Raw genomic sequence first — 17,125 nt, 5'->3', positions numbered from 1 at the left:
TATACACATATACACAGATGTATACTGGAAATGTATACATGCAGATAAAGACACACACATATATACACATGTATACACATATACACAGATGTATACTGGAAATGTATATACACAGATAAAGACACACACATATATACACATGTATACACATATACACAGATGTATACTGGAAATGTATATACAGAGATAAAGACACACACATATATACACATGTATACACATATACACAGATGTATACTGGAAATGTATACATGCAGATAAAGACACACACATATATACACATGTATACACATATACACAGATGTATACTGGAAATGTATACATGCAGATAAAGACACACACATGTATACACATGTATCTGCAGGTACATATACACAAATGTTTACGTTTGTATCTATTAGTTACTATGATCCTATCTGACCAGTCTCCTAACTGTATTCCTATGGTCCCTGGAATAAAAACATTCTCTGTCTCACAATCTTTTTGAGAAATGAAACACTTGGTTCCTTTCTTCCATGACTTCCCAAGGAGTCTTTCACATTTACTTAGGCCTTTCTGAGTTTCATCTGGACACTGATAGAAGTGGAGGTTTGCTGCCACCAAAGGCACTACTCACGTTCCACTCGAAGGCCCCAACAGCAATCCCTGAAGACGCCCCTTTTCCAGCCAGACCCATAAAGTGGCCAGTGCCAATATTTGAGGCAAAAAGAAAAGCACCTATCTGAAAATCAAAAGACAATTACAGATCAGAACTCTTATCCAACTCCAAAAACTAATTTTCACAAATGTAACCTCAAACTGAATTTCACATTTCCTCAAAAGAGATTACACTTTGGGCAGAATTCCTATTTGTATTTTTTCTATACAAAAGCCTCACCATAAATTAGAAGCCAAGTAAAAACAGGGATGAAGTGAAAAAAGCAGCGCCGCTATTCTTGTGCTGCCCTAACTCCCCACCCCCCAGCCCGACTGACTTGCAACTGCAGAAATATTAGCAGGAGTGTAATTTCATCACTGTTTGAGGTTATTTAGAAATACTTAACAACTGAGCTGATTATAAGAGAATGGTGAAAATACTAAGGTAGTGAATATGACGAAATACAATGTACCCTATAGAAATAATAAAGGAGCTCTATCAAGTGATGAAAATAAGGTAAACAACATTTATAATTTAATCTTATTAAAATTTATTGTGTGCATGTAAACTTGTGCACATTTGTGTTTATATACAGATGGGTGTGATTCTGGTAGTACATATATAAAAATACTTCTGGGGACTGGAATCACTGTTATAGAAATAGAATAGGGAGAAAATTTCAAGTTCTATAATTGGATTGTAACTTTGTGCGTGGTTTTTTTTTTTTTTTACAACCAGCATCTGCTACTTTCAAGATAAGAAATCCCAGAGGCATTTAAAATGAATAAAATCCCTCCTAACCCAATAATAGCTTTTTAGTTGCGTAGAGATAGCCATCAAAATCCAAACCCAAATACTGTGCTGTATTTGACACAAGATCACTTAAAACCAAATTATTAAGAGAGGCTGAAAATAGCAAGGCCTTTTAGGTAAAAACAAAAAAAACAAAGCACTGACAAAATTAACATAAGATAAAGTAGCATTCAATACCAAGAGCATTAAATATGACAGAGGTTTGTTTGTTTTTTTAAACCACGAAATGTAAAATGCACTAGTTAAGACACAATTGAGAATATACAGGCACCAAACATCTTAGCAGCAATGAATATAAGGCAAACAACCCTTAGGAGAGACACATAATAATTACTCAGGTAGTTATTTTTACTTGCTACCTTTATCATAATAGTGAAAAACTATATACAGTTTAAATTGCCCAAAAATATGGTACATAAATAGTGGACTGTCCATATGATGTATCACTAGGCAACTGTGTATAAAAGTCTATCTATCTACCAACGTTTATACAGACTTAGGGAGACCTTAGTACATTATTAAATGAAAGCGTTAGTCACACAGTCATGTCCAACTCTTTGTGACCCCATGGACTGAAGCCTGCCAGGCTCCTTTGTCCATGGGATTCTCCAGGCAAGAATACTGGAGTGGGATGCCATTCCCTTCTCCAATTAAGTGAAAAGGTAGACTAAAAAGTCATCAGTTATTAATTAACTATAAATAAATGTCCACTGCGAACTATGTGCCAGACAGCATTGCAAGTAACTAGACATTAGTGAGTAAAACAGATCCTTGCCCTCACAAAGCTAACATTCTATTAGGAACAAGAGTATAAACAAAATAACTTAGGGGACTGTTTTGCAGCACAGTAGCCAGGGGTAAGCAGTAAGTTCCTACAGAGGAGGAGAAGGCAGGAAAGCAGACAGGAAGTGCTGAGCTGTAGGGTGAGGCAGGGCTGACCTTCCTGAGGAGGGGCGAGGCAGCCCAGGGTGCCTGGAGGGTGGAGGGCCTCCAGGCCCAGGGAGCGGCAGTCAAAGTCCCTGAGTCAGGAGCACGGCTGAACCTCTCAAGGTCAGACGGGTAAGGAGGTGCAGGTCATCCATCTGTGGCCTGAGAGAGACTGGCTTTCATTCTGGGGGACACAGGAGCCCCCAGAGGACTGAAAGCAGTTAAAGCGGCTTGTCCTAACCCTTGGCTGTCTTGTTGAGGCTGGATGTGGAGGCGAGCAGGTGGAAGAAGGGAGTCCAGAGAGAAGCTGTTACAATGAATCTGCATGAAGGAGGATGAGAAGGGGTCAGATTTCAAATCTGTTTTCTAACTGAGTTGCAGGACTTCCTGACGGACTAGAAGATTGGGCGAGAGAGAATGAAGAGTTTGACGCGACTCCCCATGTGTCAGCCTGAGCAGCTAGAGGCTGAAGCTGCCGTTCAGGGATAAGAGACGGCGGGGGGAGCAACCTTGCAGAGGACATGTCGGGTGCAATAGCTGACAGGCCTTTCAAGTGAAGGGTCAGGTGGGCGGAGGGACACACAGGACTGGAGAGAGCTGGGGCTTGCCAGCATTCCAGCAAGCGGTCTTGAATGCCAAGTCGCCAGGTGTGGCAGTGTAACTGAAGAGTTAAGAAGCCAGGGAGAGGGGGAGGAAGCAGCCAGGGGGCCTCGAATGAGTGGCTGGTGAAGCAGCAGTAAAGGTGGGAAGCCCAGAGGCAACACCGGGCAGGAGGGCACCGAGTTTCAGTCTCACCACCATGGAGCCAGGAAAGAGGAGACCTGAGCACCAAGCCAGGAATAAGCCCCATGGAGGCCCTGGTGAGCACAGCTCACACCCACTGCACAGTCACTGACTAAGCAGAAGTAGAGAAGAAAGCAAGCTGGCGTGGCAAAACTATTCTTGTATTTCAATTCCTTTTAATAATACCATACCACAGTTTACTCATTAAGCAGTGATTCTAAGACTGACAACAGAAGTCGCATCCAACTCCCACTCCGCACTGCGCACTTCAGAGAGCAGGACGCACTACACTCGGTCCCGGGCCCAGAGCCCAGAGCCCAGAGCACGGCTCTGTGCCCACCAGGCGCCGGGTGACGGCTGCTGGACTAAGCTGAGCTGAAGGGAACACTTACGTAAGAAACTACTTGAGAGCTAAGGGAACTACTAATGAGATGACTTTCCTGATTTAGCAGCTTTAAATTATGTGGGGTAAAAAGCATCTACATGAAAGCAATAAACAGATCCACACGCAGTTCCACAGTGGACCACACGGGGGCATGCTCACCTGCCACCACACTAGGTTTCGTCCAGCCAGGAAGAAGTCTTCTACTGTCGCACGACTGCTTGACACGATAACCTTAAAATGGGGTGAGGGGAATCCAAGTGATGACCTTCATTTACAGGTAACTGTCCTTTGCAGAGATCCCATTCCCCTCTTCGTTTTTTGTTTGTTTGTTTGTTTTTTAGGAACAGAAATCTTTGCCCACTGCTTTAAAGGAGGCCCCACGGTGCCTCCCAGCTGTGAGACCGCATGGGCTTATCCATTTCTTTACACTCCTGTGAAAACAATATTGTTTTATTTCCTTCCCCACCCCCAAATGGTTAACCAGTGCCGTGGTTCCCAGCAGAGTCTGGGAGATGAGTGGTTTGCAAATGCCTTAATCGACTGGGAATGGTGAAGGTGAACACAGCCCAGCTTCTTCTAGGAGGGCAGTCACGTTGCCGAGATTATGGTGTCCTCCCCACGCACCCAGAGGCTCTCTTCTCCGGGACCCAGCTCTGATCCTCAGACTCCAATACGGTCAAGGGACAATCCCGGGGTTTCCTGGATTGCCTAAACAGCAGGACCCAAGAATGAGCGCTGGTTGACAAAAATGCGTTTCTGTGTAAGGAGTGAACCTATGACAGCCATCGGAGTACCTGCATTATAACCAAGTCCCCGCACGTCACCAAAGAAAAGCTCTCTGAGTCAGGCACTTGAAGCCAGTCTCATTCGTCCATCCACTAAGTGCTAATCGACAGCCTACGATGCTCAGAGCTGGCCTTTCCTAAGAAAGGCATCAGTAGGATGTAGGGACTTGTGCATTAGAACTTTCAGAAGGAATTTACAAAATGTTCTAAGACGAATAAAATCACTCTCTTTCCATTAAAGAAAGAACCAGAGAGGGAGAGAGGAGGTCTGGGAAGAAAGTGGTTACACACGTCTTGCCTCTTTCTTCCTCCCTGCTCTCCTTCTAGAATGATCCACCAACCACGGCCCCTTCCTTCCTCCCTGCTGTCCTTCTAGAATGATCCACCAGCCACTGCCCCTTCCTTCCTCCCTGCTCTCCTTCTAGAATGATCCACTAACCACGGCAGGCAGGCTGCTGGGGCAGAAGATACATTCACCACTTTCTCAAAGATCTCAGGCTGAGACTGATAACAGAGACAAACAAACAAATATGTAAGTTTTTTCCTCTTAAGCATCCTAAAGGACCCAAGACACCAGCAACAAAGACAAGCTTTCCCTGTGGGGCTTCATGGACAGAAGCTGACGAATGATTTCAGAAAGGAGCAAATGTGGGCAATTCCTATCAGTGAGTAAAGGGTGGTTTGCTTAATAACCAGAAGAAAATAAAGCTCGATTCTTCCATCACATTATATACAAAAGCAAATTCCAGATGTTCAAGAGATTTAAATACTTGTAAAAATCCATAAAATATTAGAAGAAATTCAGAATAATATTTGTACATCCTTGGAGTGGGGAAAACTTTCCTAAGCAAGCCAGGAATGAAATCTAGATGTAAAAGAAAGGAGAGATATTTGATTTATTAAGCGTCAGAAAGATGCCAGTAACAGTCTAGACCAAGGGTTCTCAACCCCACCCTCCAGGGCACACCTGGCATTGTCTGAAGATATTTCTGGCTGTTAAGGGGTAGGGCTTGGGGTGCTTCTAAGCATCCTATGATATGCAGGAAAGACCCCCACAACAAGGAATTATCTGGTCCCACACATCAGTAGTCCTGAGGCTGAGAACCACTGGCCTAAAAAATGATAGTTTGGGAAAAACAAGTTAGCAACTCAAACAACAGACAAGCTGATAAATGCAAGGTTGAACAATCCAATTCAAAAATGGGCACATAACCTGGCTATTCACAGAAGAAGAAAATCAGTGCACAACAAGCTCGTGAGGAGATGGTCAGCTTCACAGGAGGCTGAGTCTAGAAAGTGCAAATCAAAGCTGCGGTGACTTATCACTATTCACTCATCAGCCTGCCCCCACCTCCTTCCCAAAATTAAACGAGAAGTAACACACCAGGTCAGTCAGAGCTTGGGGAAAGGGTATGTTCAGATGCTACGTAGCAATTCCAATTTCAGGAATCGATGTTACACAGATTAAAAGCACAACACATTAAAAACAACAACCTGGCAATAATCTCAGTGTCAGTGAGTAGGGAAGAGCTGAATCACACACATTTGTCTGACTACAGTGCAACTGATAAAAACACGAGCTAGATCTCTACTTATAGCCCAGAAGGATTTCACGTCATGTAGTAAGGGAGAGAAGCAAGCTGCAGAGTAATGTGTATGATATGATCACATTTTTTGCAAAAACAAAATGCAAAAACTCTACCTGTGTGTCTGTGTTGTTGTTTAGTCGCTAAGTCACATCCAGCTCTTTGTGACACCATGGACTGCAGCCCGCCAGGCTCCTCTGTCCAGTATTGTCTCCAGACAATACTAGAGTGGGTTCCCACTTCCCTTTCAGGGGTATGTCTCTGTAAGCACTGAGAAAGGGGAGGAGGGACACGTGGCTCCTGGGGATCTCAGGGGCTGGGAAAGGATAAGGAAAGAACAGGAACTGCTTTTGACAGTTAATGCATCTTTTTACTTCTTACAATTAACATGTGATTAAAAACAATATATGATTTTTTAAGAAGACCAAAGGAAAAATAACAATACAAAGAAGGAAAAAGATCAAAGCAGTCTGGACATCAGTGCATGTTTTTTGGCTCCTAGAAGAACAAAAGGAACAGCAGCTTCCTTTGGAAGCATCCAGATGGTTTACACATCCTCTGACCTTGGCCAGACCTAGGCCCCAACGGGGCCCAGAAGAAAACTGGGTGGGGGCTTCCTAATTAAGGGAAGTTGGGGGAAGGGTCCCAAAACAAGTGCCCGCTACTTAGAGCCCAGCCTAGGCTACCTAGAAGGATGTTTCTTCTGTGCATGTGTGCTCAGTTATGTCCGACTCTTTGTGACCCCATGAACTGTAGCCCACCAGGCTCCTCTGTCCATGGGAGTTTCCCAGGCAAGAATACTGGAGTGGATTGCCATTTCCTACTCCAGGGGATCTTCCCGACCCAGGGATTGAACCCTCATCTCTTGCATCTCCTGCACTGGCAAGGCAGATTCTTTACCACTGTGTCACCTGGAATGTTTCTCATAATGGAAGCCAATTTGGGGAAAAAAAAAAAAAGTCATTAATTTGAATGATCTAGACAAATCTCAGACTTCTTTCCACGGAAGAGATTAAAAAAAAATTATCTTAAGAAGATAGAGACCATATTTCCATTACTCTATCTGCCCACTCACACTGCATGGTGAGCCCTCAAGAGCCTGTCCAAACACTGGAAGGGCCAGATTCTGCACACTAAGGTCCTGCTCATAACCTCACGGAGCACTACGATTAAAGGTCACAGGGGCAGGAATGCTCCGGCTGGGCGGGAGCGGCCCAGAATGAAATCTCCCCCGGTCAGCAAACAGTGACATTGTCACCAGGTAATCCTGCTCATAAAGCAGGCCAGGGAGAGGCTTCTGATAGTTAACAGCTTAGCCGAGGGGCCACACCATAACCAAGGCCAAAGTCTTCTGCCCTCTGACCTTTTGCTATCTGGCTCTGAGGGTATATCTTTGGGACATCTCTGTGAGTGCTTACAAGTTAAGCGAAGAGCCAGAGCCAACTCACTGGAAAAGACTTTGATGCCGGGAAAGGCTGAAGGCAAAAGGAGAAGGGGACAGCAGAGGATGAGATGGTTAGACAGCAACACTGACTAAACGGACACAAACTGGAGCAAATTCCCAGGGAGAGGAGCTTGGCGTGCTGTAGTCCACAGCGTCACAAACAGTCAGATACGACTTAGTGACTGAACAACAGGCGAAGCGTTAGCAGGCAGATGGCAGTACCGGACACCTGGTATACAACCTATTAAGAGAACTTTACACTAGAGAGTATATAAGTGCTCAATTCAAATTCAGTGGAACACTTAGGGCCCTGAAATACATGTGACCTTTGAGGTTTTGCCAGCTAGGGCCTCTGCGTGGTTACCCTCATGCCTCACGAAGGGGCAGCTCTAGGTTCAAAGCCGCACTCCATCATTCCCTGTGGTTACTCAGCCTCTTCCAATCTGTTTCTCCTCATCTGTGATCCACAGCCTGGCTATGAGGGTGTGCCACACTTAAAGCCCTCAATACCCACCCCGGCCCTGTAGGGGCCTGTGGTCACTATTCGGCAGGGGTCACTACTGCGACCATCACAACAGCAACTCCGTACTACACACAGCGTGGGTCCCAGGCCGCGGGCACTGGTCCCTCTGACCTGTTTATTTGGGTGGGTGGGTAGGGAAGCTGGGCTTGGACTTGTCCTTCCTCTCGGTGGGGAGCAGGCTGCACAGGGATGGAGAGTTCCCGGCAAAGGGCTGCGCAGGAGCAGGGACAAGAGGGAGGCGAGGTGGGGACCAGGTGACAGGCAGATGAGGGTCGGGAATCGGCCTGGTGTGCATTCCTCCCCTCCCCCCACTCCAAGCCCCACTTACCCACAGCGCAATGCCCAGAACCAACACGAAGTACAAAACTATCACCAGGACGTCCAGGGTACTGCTGGAGCTAAAGAGTTGAGCCGTCCAGCCGAAGCTCTGCCCAGCGGATGTCATGGTGGTGCGTCCCAGCGACTGAGCACCACCGGCTGACTGAGGGTTGCAACGGCCTCAGTGGGACTCTGGCGACTTGGCCGTGGGGCACGCTGGGAAGGGCCGCGGGGCATGCTGGGAAGGGCCGCGGGGCAGTCTGGGCATTGCGGCAGGCCCCGCGCGGCCTGATTCCTGCCTTCTGGAGGCCGCTCTTCGAGGGCAGCCCATTGACTACCAGTCCAGGCACAGCGCCGTCTGTCTAGTGGCCAGAATCGCTCTGCCCTGGACGGAGAGCTGGTCGTGGGGTGGGGCTGGCTCAAGGCTACCGAGCCACATGGAGCCTGGGGTGGTGGAAACCAGCAATAACCCTCCTGTCAAAATTTACCATTTTGATCTTCTGTTCCTTGTGGGTTTGGGTTTGGGACTTTGATTTGGATTTATTAAAATATTGCATTTGAACATTATGTATCCAGAGTCCTGAGTTTTCTTGGTTCCCCCCTCCTCTTAAATTCTGCTTCGAGGAAACTGCCTTGCTCGCCTCCCCCAAATCATGGCCCTGAGTGGACCAGCTGATCACAGAGGGTCCTCAGCTCTCTGCAGTTTGATCTTTTATGGGTGATATGCGAATTCTCAAGCTGGGCCAAGCCTCACTGTCCTTGGTGTGCTTCTCTGCTGAGTTGAAGTTCTAGAAATCTTGGTCAATAACACAAATAACAGTAACAATAATAAGAGCTAACACATAGACTTACTTTTATGCACTTTATATGTATTAACCCGTTTGTATGCAAGCTAAGTCGCTTCAGTCCTGTCTGATTCTTTGCGACCCCATGGACTCTAGCCAGCCAGGGTCCTCTGTCCATGGGACTTTGCAGGCAAGAATACTGGAGTGGGTTGCCATGCCCTACCCCAGGGGATCTTCCCCACCCAGGGATGGAACTGCATCTCTTAAGTCTCTTGCATTGGCAGGCAGGTTCTTTACCGCTAGCTGCCACCTGGGAAGCCCATTAACCCATTTGATTCTCCCCCAAAACCAGTCGGTTTGTGTCTAGGACTACAGGGCATGAGGCTTGCAGCTGGTCAGAAGTCTATGGCCTCAGCTTCTTGCGCAGAACTCTGTGTCCTAGCTTAGATCAGCACTATTCAAAAGATATATAAAAGATATATAACCTTGAAGGACATGGGTTTGGGTGGACTCCAGGTGTTGGTGACGGACAGGGAGGCCTGGTGTGTTGCGGTTCATGGGGTCACAAGGGAGTCAGGCACGACCAAACCACTGAACTGAACTGTGACGCACGGATCTTCATTTTTTCCAGCTTGATTGAGGTATGATTGACAAAAGTTGTATATTTAAGATGTATGATACAATGTTTGGTATAAGTATACATTGTGAGATAATTACTATGATCAAGCTAGTATAAATCACCTCAGTTGCCATTTTTCCTGTGTGTAGTGCAAACGCTTGAGATCCCTCTTAGAAAATTTCAGATATACAATATGTTATTAACAGCAGAGTAATCTCTGTGCTGTACTATAGGTCTCTAGAATTTATTCATCTTATAACTGAAGGTTTGTATCCTTTGATCCATATCTCCCTTTTGCTCCTAGTCAAAGTGAAGTTGCTCAGTCATGTCCAACTCTTTGCAACCCTGTGGACTGTAGCCTACCAGGCTCCTCCGTCCATGGGATTCTCCAGGCAAGGATACTGGAGTGGGTTGCCATTTCCTTCTCCATGCTCCTAGTCAACCATCCTTCTATTCTCTGTTACTATGAAGGTTTTGTTTGTCTTGTTTACGATTTCACATGTAAAATCATGCAATATTTATCTTACTGTGTCTGGTTTATTTCACTTAGCATAATGTCCTCCAAGTGCCTCTCCATCATTGCAAATGGCAGGATTTCGAATTTCTTCATCCATTCATCTGTTCATGAACAGTTAGCTCTTTCCATATCTTGGCTGCTGTAAATACTGCTGTAGTGAACAAAGGAGTATAGATATCACTCTGAGATAGTGATTTTATTTTCTTTGGACATATACCCAGAAGTATGATTATTAGATCATAGGATAGTTCCATTTTTAATATCTTGAGGAAACTCCATGCTGTTTTACATAGTGGCTGTACCAGTTTATATTCCAATCAGCAGTGTACTGGTATTCCCCTTTTTCCAGTACTTGCTGATACTTGTTATATTTTGACTTTTTTGTTAGAAGCCATCCAAACAGGCGAGAGGTGATATCTCACTGTGACTTAGGAGCTTAGCCCAGATTTTAATTGGATTGTTGTTGTTCTTTTCTTGCTATTGATTGTATCAGTTCCTTATACATTTTGGATATTAACCCCTTATTGGATATATCGTTTGCAAGTATTTTCTCCCGTTCTTTAGGTTGTTTTTTCACTTTGTGTATTGTTTCCTTTGCTGTAAAAATTAAAATTTTCCAGTAGCTACATTTAAAAAGTAAGCAGGTGAAAATAATCTAAATAATAAAGTTATTTTAGTTAAGCCAATATGTCCAATAAGCCAAAATATTAACATTTCAATATACAGTCAATGTAAAAATTGTTGGACTATTTTATAAGTATATATTTCCACATTAAGTCTTTGAAATCTGGTGTATATTTTACACTTACAGCACACCTCAATTTGCATGCTACCTTTTCATCAGAAATACTTGATCTGTCTTTAGATTTAACAAAATTCACAGTTGAAAAAAATAAGTTCACTTATTAAGTTGTTCTAAATATACTTGAAACTTTTCCAGTAGCTGAATATAGTACCAAAATTTCATTTTCCCTTGTTGATGACAAAAAGAGTTCATCTTTTTAGATGAATTGATTTGACTTTGATGCAAAAGCCCATCAGTTTCAAAATTATGTCTTTCCAAATTAAGTACTTCACTAACTCTTGTTGATTGAATATCATTAACATTGAATTCAGAGGCATGATATAATTTGAAAAGTATCTCTAAATTGATCAATATCACAAAGCATTCTTCATTCGAATTTTTCTTGGATTTTTGGTTACCAATTACATAACACAGCCAGTTAAAATTAAAATCTCTAACATATTGACTTGTGTCAGAAGAGTGTGTAAAATAATTATTATTGATTGTATTATGAAGCTTCCCAAGTACAAATTCATATACCCGCTAGCTTATGGGCTTCCCTGGTGGCTCAGATGGTGAAGAATCCACCCGCAATGCAGGAGACCCAGGGTTTCATCCCTGGGTTGGGAAGACCCCCGAGAGGAGAGCATGGCAACCCACTCCAGTATTCTTACCTGGAGAACCCCATGGACAGAGAGCCTGGTGAGCTACAGTCCAAGGGGTTGCAAAGAGTCGGACATGACTGAGAGACACAGCAAGGCTAGCTTACAAATAAGCTTTTCCTGTTTTCGGCTATTCAAATTTATCTCACTCATATACAGTATGTATTAGTGAGTATAAGTATGTATAAACACAGACTGCCATTTTTGGACCTTTGCTTATTGAATAGTCAACAAACATTCCTTTCATTTCTAGAAAATCTTGAATTGAAATTGACATTACAGTAATTCTTTATAAAATTTCCAAGATTCGGCCAATGAGCATTGGCAAAAGCACATCAACAAATTCATAGCCTTCTATTTCTCTCAACAGTTCTATAGAACAGTGATGATTTGTATCAGTTGCACATATACACTGAGTGATTTAAAGAATTGTACCTATCTATGATGCTTTTCATAAAGTCTGCTATAAAAACTAAGCACAAAGTTTTAAAACATATATCACAAATTTTAATAAAAGTTTATCTTTTGTATTTTATAATCCCGTTAAATCTGGAGTTTTAACCTGAACACTGGTAGAACAGTGTCTGTCATGATAAAAACAAACAAACAATACAGCAACTATTTTCCCTTCAGATTTAGCTGAAATTCTTCTTTGACAATGTCAGAGGTTTAAAAGATCCAAGCCACAAATTCAATCTTTTTTTTTTTTTTGCTCTGCAGCTTGTGGGATCTTAGTTCCCCAAACAAGGATCAAACCCAGGTCTCCTGGCAGTGGAAGCAGGGAGACCTAACCACTGGACCAGCAGGGAATTCCCAAAGTTCAATCTTCTAGGTCATCGATTGGCAATGTTTCCTCAAAGGTCTGGATGTCCTTTGAGACAAAAGGTATTCAAAATATTAACTGGGCAGGGTCTCATGTCACATGACTCAACTAAAACTAAAGAGAAATACTTGCAAATTTTAAAATTTCGAATCCATTTTTGGTGTTATTGGAAAGACCTTGTATTCCATGGGCAATTGTTTTGAGGCTTTAATTGAAAAATCTCTCACTTTTTGTAAAATATCTTTTGAATAGTATTTTCCTCATAATTTCCTAACAAATTTCCACAGCTGAAACAATTCTCTTTGTCATCTTTCCATCTAAATTGTTTTTGTTGTTAGTGCAAGATTCCAAGCTATTTTAAATCTGGCCAAAGTTACAAACTCAAATTCTGTTAAAAATCATCACAATGTGTTTTGGACATTTGTTTTTTATTCCAGGCAAGTAACTTTATATATATATTTACCACAGAGCAAACATTTAAAAAAAAATCAAATCCACTATGTAGTTGTTAAAATTTTATATTACTGTTCACTGTATTATCTTTATTTTTCACACACCCAACAAATATGTCTACCATGAAGAGTAAAAAGTGAACATGTTAGTTATTCAGTTGTGTCAGATTCTTGGCGACCCCAAGGACTATAGCCCACCAGGCTCCTCTGTCCATGGAATTCTCCAGGCCAGAACACTGGAGTGGGTAGCCATTCCCTTCTCCAGGGGATCTTCCCCACCCAGGAATCAAACCCGGGTCTCCTGTATTGCAGGCAGATTCTTTACTAGGGCACCACCAGGGAAGTCCAGGTCTACCACACTGACACATAAACATGGTGTCCTTTAGATGAACTGGTTCCTTATTGTTATGAAATGACCCCTCTTGTACCTGGCAATATTCTTTGCTCTGAAGTCAGTTATGTTAATATAACCTCCCTGGGCTTTCTTTTGTTTACAGTTGCATGGTATATCTTTTTCTATCATTTTATTTTCAACCTATCTGTACTGTTTTATTTAAAGTAGATTTCTTGTAGCAAGTATAAACTGGGTCTTGCTTTTTATTTAATCAGAAAAACTAGACTCTTAATTAGCACGTTTAGACCACTTGCATTTGACGTGAGTACTGATGTGGTGGTGTTTCAATATACCATCATGTTGGTTTCTATTTGTCCCATGTTTTCGGTCTTTTTCTTTTTTTCATTAATCGATGTGTGTGTGTGCGTGTGTATGTGTGTGTGCATACACTCACACGTGTGTGTTTTCATTTCCTTTGCCAGTTTATTAGCTATAACTCTTCATCGTGTTTTCAGTGGTTGCTTTAGGGCTTATAGTATATGTACATCTTCAACCTAACCAAGTGAACCTTCAAGTGATACTATCCCATGCCGGCTACAGAATAAGAACTTTGTAATAGTATACTTCCATCTCTCCCCTCCTAGGCTTTGCAATGTTTTTGTCATATATTGTTATGCATATTTATTTATAAATGGTACTATTTCTCTTAACAGCTTCTTATCCTTTAAAGAGATGTAAATAATTTTAGAAGTCTCTCTATTTGCCCACATTGTTACCATTTCTAGCTAATGGTAATGCTCTGACACAAGTCCCTTGTTGGACATATGAGCTGGAAATAAGCTTCATTAATTGCAGCTGATTGCTCTAGCATCTCGACAAAACCCTGGGGCATGGGTTACTTCCCAGACTGATCCAGTTAAATCTGGGCTCATTTGCAAGGATCATTTCTGAGGTCAGTGTTAGAAATTTGTTCTGACCTTTTAGTTGTCCCTTTTTCTCCGGTAGATTAGCAGTCTGTGATTCAACCTGTACCTACAGACACCACAGTCTCGTTTTAATCGCTCTTGACCTCAAGCTCAGTTGTTTTGAACTTCCTCACACTCTGTTGCAAATAAAGTCGGCTCGTTTATGGAAGGGCTTAGAACAGTTGTTTTGTCCTTCCTCTCTCCCTGGACAAAACCTCTGAGCCACCCACCGCTCTGGGGCTGGGGCAGGAGCTGTGGTGTCGTCTCTCAGGATGAGAATCCTGTTTTAGGAGGTGGCCGTCACCAGGGTGCCTTTGATCTGCTTGACTGACTTCTTCCAGCGTGGAATGCACACTTCACAGGCGGGTCGGGCTAAGCTGATGGATGTCCTGGTGTTTTCGGCGTGCAGATCCTCCATGTCACAAACCTCACTCACCTGGAATGTAGCCTCGGCAGCAGGTGGCGAGGGGTGGCAGGGTGGGATGAAAACCACTGAAGACCGCTCCTCTCAGGAAGATGTCACTTTGGTCTGGAGCGGGGTGGGGAGGGTGCCCTGAGTGTGACCTTGCCTGCACCCACGTGGAGTGGAGGTGCCACCAAGTGGGACTGGTGGGGGGAGGAGGAAATAGATCACGGGTGTAATGTTACAGGCTTTCACTGCCTTTGCCAAGCTTTAGTAGATTTTCTTGAATAAATATTTCATTTTTTGTATGCCTTAGGCTCATTTCCAGAGACATTAGAGATGTTACATGTATATAAAGATGGTATATATTTATATAGAAATAATATATTATTTCCTAAAATGTATATGTATAAATTTAAAATATATAAATAATAAACACAAATAAATATACTTGTATATTATATTTATATGGTATATATTTACATAGAAATAACATCCTTCTGCTGCTGCTAAGTTACTTCAGTCTTGTCCGACTCTGTGTGACCCCATAGACGGCAGCCAACCAGGCTCCCCCGTCCCTGGGATTCTCCAGACAAGAACACTGGGGTGGACTGCCATTTCCTTCTCCAATGCATGAAAGTGAAAAGTGAAAGTGAAGTAGCTCAGTCCTGTCCGACTCAGCGACCCCATGGACTGCAGCCCACCAGGCTCCTCCATCCATGGGATTTTCCAGGCAAGAGTACTGGAGTGGGTTGCCATTTCCTTCTCCATATAGAAATAACATATTATTTCTTAAAATTTGTATGTATAGATTTAAAATATATAAATAATAAACACAAACAAATATATATTGTTATACATACATAACTACAAACCTTTATTTATACATTATGTAAATATATAACTATATAAATAAATGCATTTATATAGTATTATAAACATTTATTTGTATATAATAAACATGTAATTCTAAATATACAAATAAATATATTTAAACACCATAATAAATTAAAAAATAATTTTTACCACTTTCGCTGGGGACTGAGTCTGTGGTTCACTTCATGCTGTTTCAGAATGGGAACTGTGCACCTTCCAAATGGGCTTTTGAGATTCCAAAAGTGGACCCCTACTGGATGCTTAAAGGACTATTGGGAAGGAAGGAATAGGGAGACTTGAGGTTAGACGTTCCTTGTAAGTCAAATCTATCTTCTTTTTTAATTTAAATTTTTTTTTTTTTTTTTTTTTTTGCTGGTCACACATTAGTTGATAGACTAACACTCTTGTTACCTTGAAGTTTAACTTTCTGAGCCCTTTGGGGTGAAGAACACTCATAACCTCATACCACCTCCCATTCCCATCTCCCACTTCCCTCTGGAAGATGTCCTCTGCTTGGTTTTGGCAAATTTATACATATTTTTAATTTTTATTTCGAATCCACACCCCCCCCCCTCCTGTAGCGGAGGCTGGAGTCTTAGCCACTGGTCCACCAAGGAATCCCCAGTTCTGGTTTTTAGGTCCGTGGCAGCAACAGTCTGGAGATGACCCCTGTTTCTAGGCCACCTTTTGATGCTGGGTCGTGTCAATCAGGGTCGAGTCAGAAAACAAACCACACGAATGATGTGAGACCCAAACGTTCACGATCGAGGGTAGATAATGCCTGAAAGGATAACAGAGGGCGCTGAGAGGCTTACCGTGCTCTACGCAGCCCTGCCAGGGAGAGGAAGGCTGGACGGTGAGGAAAGCCACTCACACAGGCTGAGACTGCGCCCTTTCTAGAGGCAAAGCCACCGGCCACGGGGTGGGGCCAGACCTGGACCCTGGAAGGGCCACCACCGCGGGGGGTGTGGGGGCGTCCGCTGGGCAGGAGCGGCTCCGGGGTGCGCACACGGGGCCTGAGGACGCAGCGGCAGCAGGAAGGCAGAAACGGCAGCCGGGGATTTATATGTGGATTAATAACCTTTCCCCCCACTGCCCGTCCAGAATCTGGAAAACGGAGGCCTGAGCCTTCTAGAAGATTCCCTATTGCAGAAAGTCAAATTAAACCTTTGGTGGTCAGCAATCTGGGGGGGGGGGGGGGTTGGGAGTATGGAGTGCTATGTAATAATGGTTTTACATTTGTTACGGAACCTGGGTTTATCTTTTTTCCCCATGGGCAGCAAGCCCAAACACTGAAACACCAGAGGTTTGCAGCAAAGCGCGGGTTCATCCACAAGGCAACCAGGCAAGGAGCCCAGAGAGCGCTCTGGAATCTGCCTCCCCGCGGGCACCGGGCTGCGCGCTCAGGGCTTGAAGACCAAGCAGCAGGTGGTGTGGGGCGCGGGGAGCCCGGGGAAAGGGACGGAAAAGGTGCGCGGACCGCGGTCCGTGTGGTGGACCCGAGCCCCGCCTCTGCGCTCACCGCGCGAGCTGGGGGCGGAGCTTCCAGGGAGCGGACTCGCGACCACGCCCAGTGGGAGGGTCAGCGGTCCATCCAGTCCTAACAGCTCAGCTCCAGCTAGACGCCGCTGAGTCCGGCTTCCTAGAGAACAACCCGGGCGGGTATTTTATGGTTCTGCCTTCGTGATTGGAGGACGTGCGAGT

At 43.9% G+C, this 17,125-nt stretch overlaps 1 protein-coding gene across 4 annotated transcripts in view; it reads right to left on the bottom strand.

Moving 5' to 3' along the window:
- The window catches only part of LOC122419596 (sodium/glucose cotransporter 1-like), a 48,613-nt gene extending 40,206 nt beyond the window's left edge, over positions 1–8,407 (bottom strand). Inside the window, exons 1-4 of one of the 4 annotated variants that reach the window (XM_043434299.1) lie at positions 8,212–8,336; positions 6,033–6,232; positions 3,705–3,776; positions 617–717 (exon numbers count right to left, since the gene is read on the bottom strand). In XM_043434299.1, the coding sequence (XP_043290234.1) occupies positions 617–717; positions 3,705–3,776; positions 6,033–6,090 (231 nt within the window). In that variant the 5' untranslated portion in view covers positions 6,091–6,232; positions 8,212–8,336. Of the gene's footprint in view, positions 1–616; positions 722–2,389; positions 2,518–3,704; positions 3,777–6,032; positions 6,233–8,211 lie in introns of those variants that run through there. The other 3 variants (XM_043434290.1, XM_043434308.1, XM_043434316.1) reach the window with 3 other exon arrangements.
- Positions 8,408–17,125: the final 8,718 nt, after the last annotated feature.

This window comes from Cervus canadensis, chromosome 1 (genome assembly GCF_019320065.1).
Source record: "Cervus canadensis isolate Bull #8, Minnesota chromosome 1, ASM1932006v1, whole genome shotgun sequence".
Classification (NCBI taxonomy): Eukaryota; Metazoa; Chordata; class Mammalia; order Artiodactyla; family Cervidae; genus Cervus; species Cervus canadensis.
Note: the sequence above shows the minus strand (reverse complement) of the source record. Positions and strands in the feature narration are given on the sequence as shown.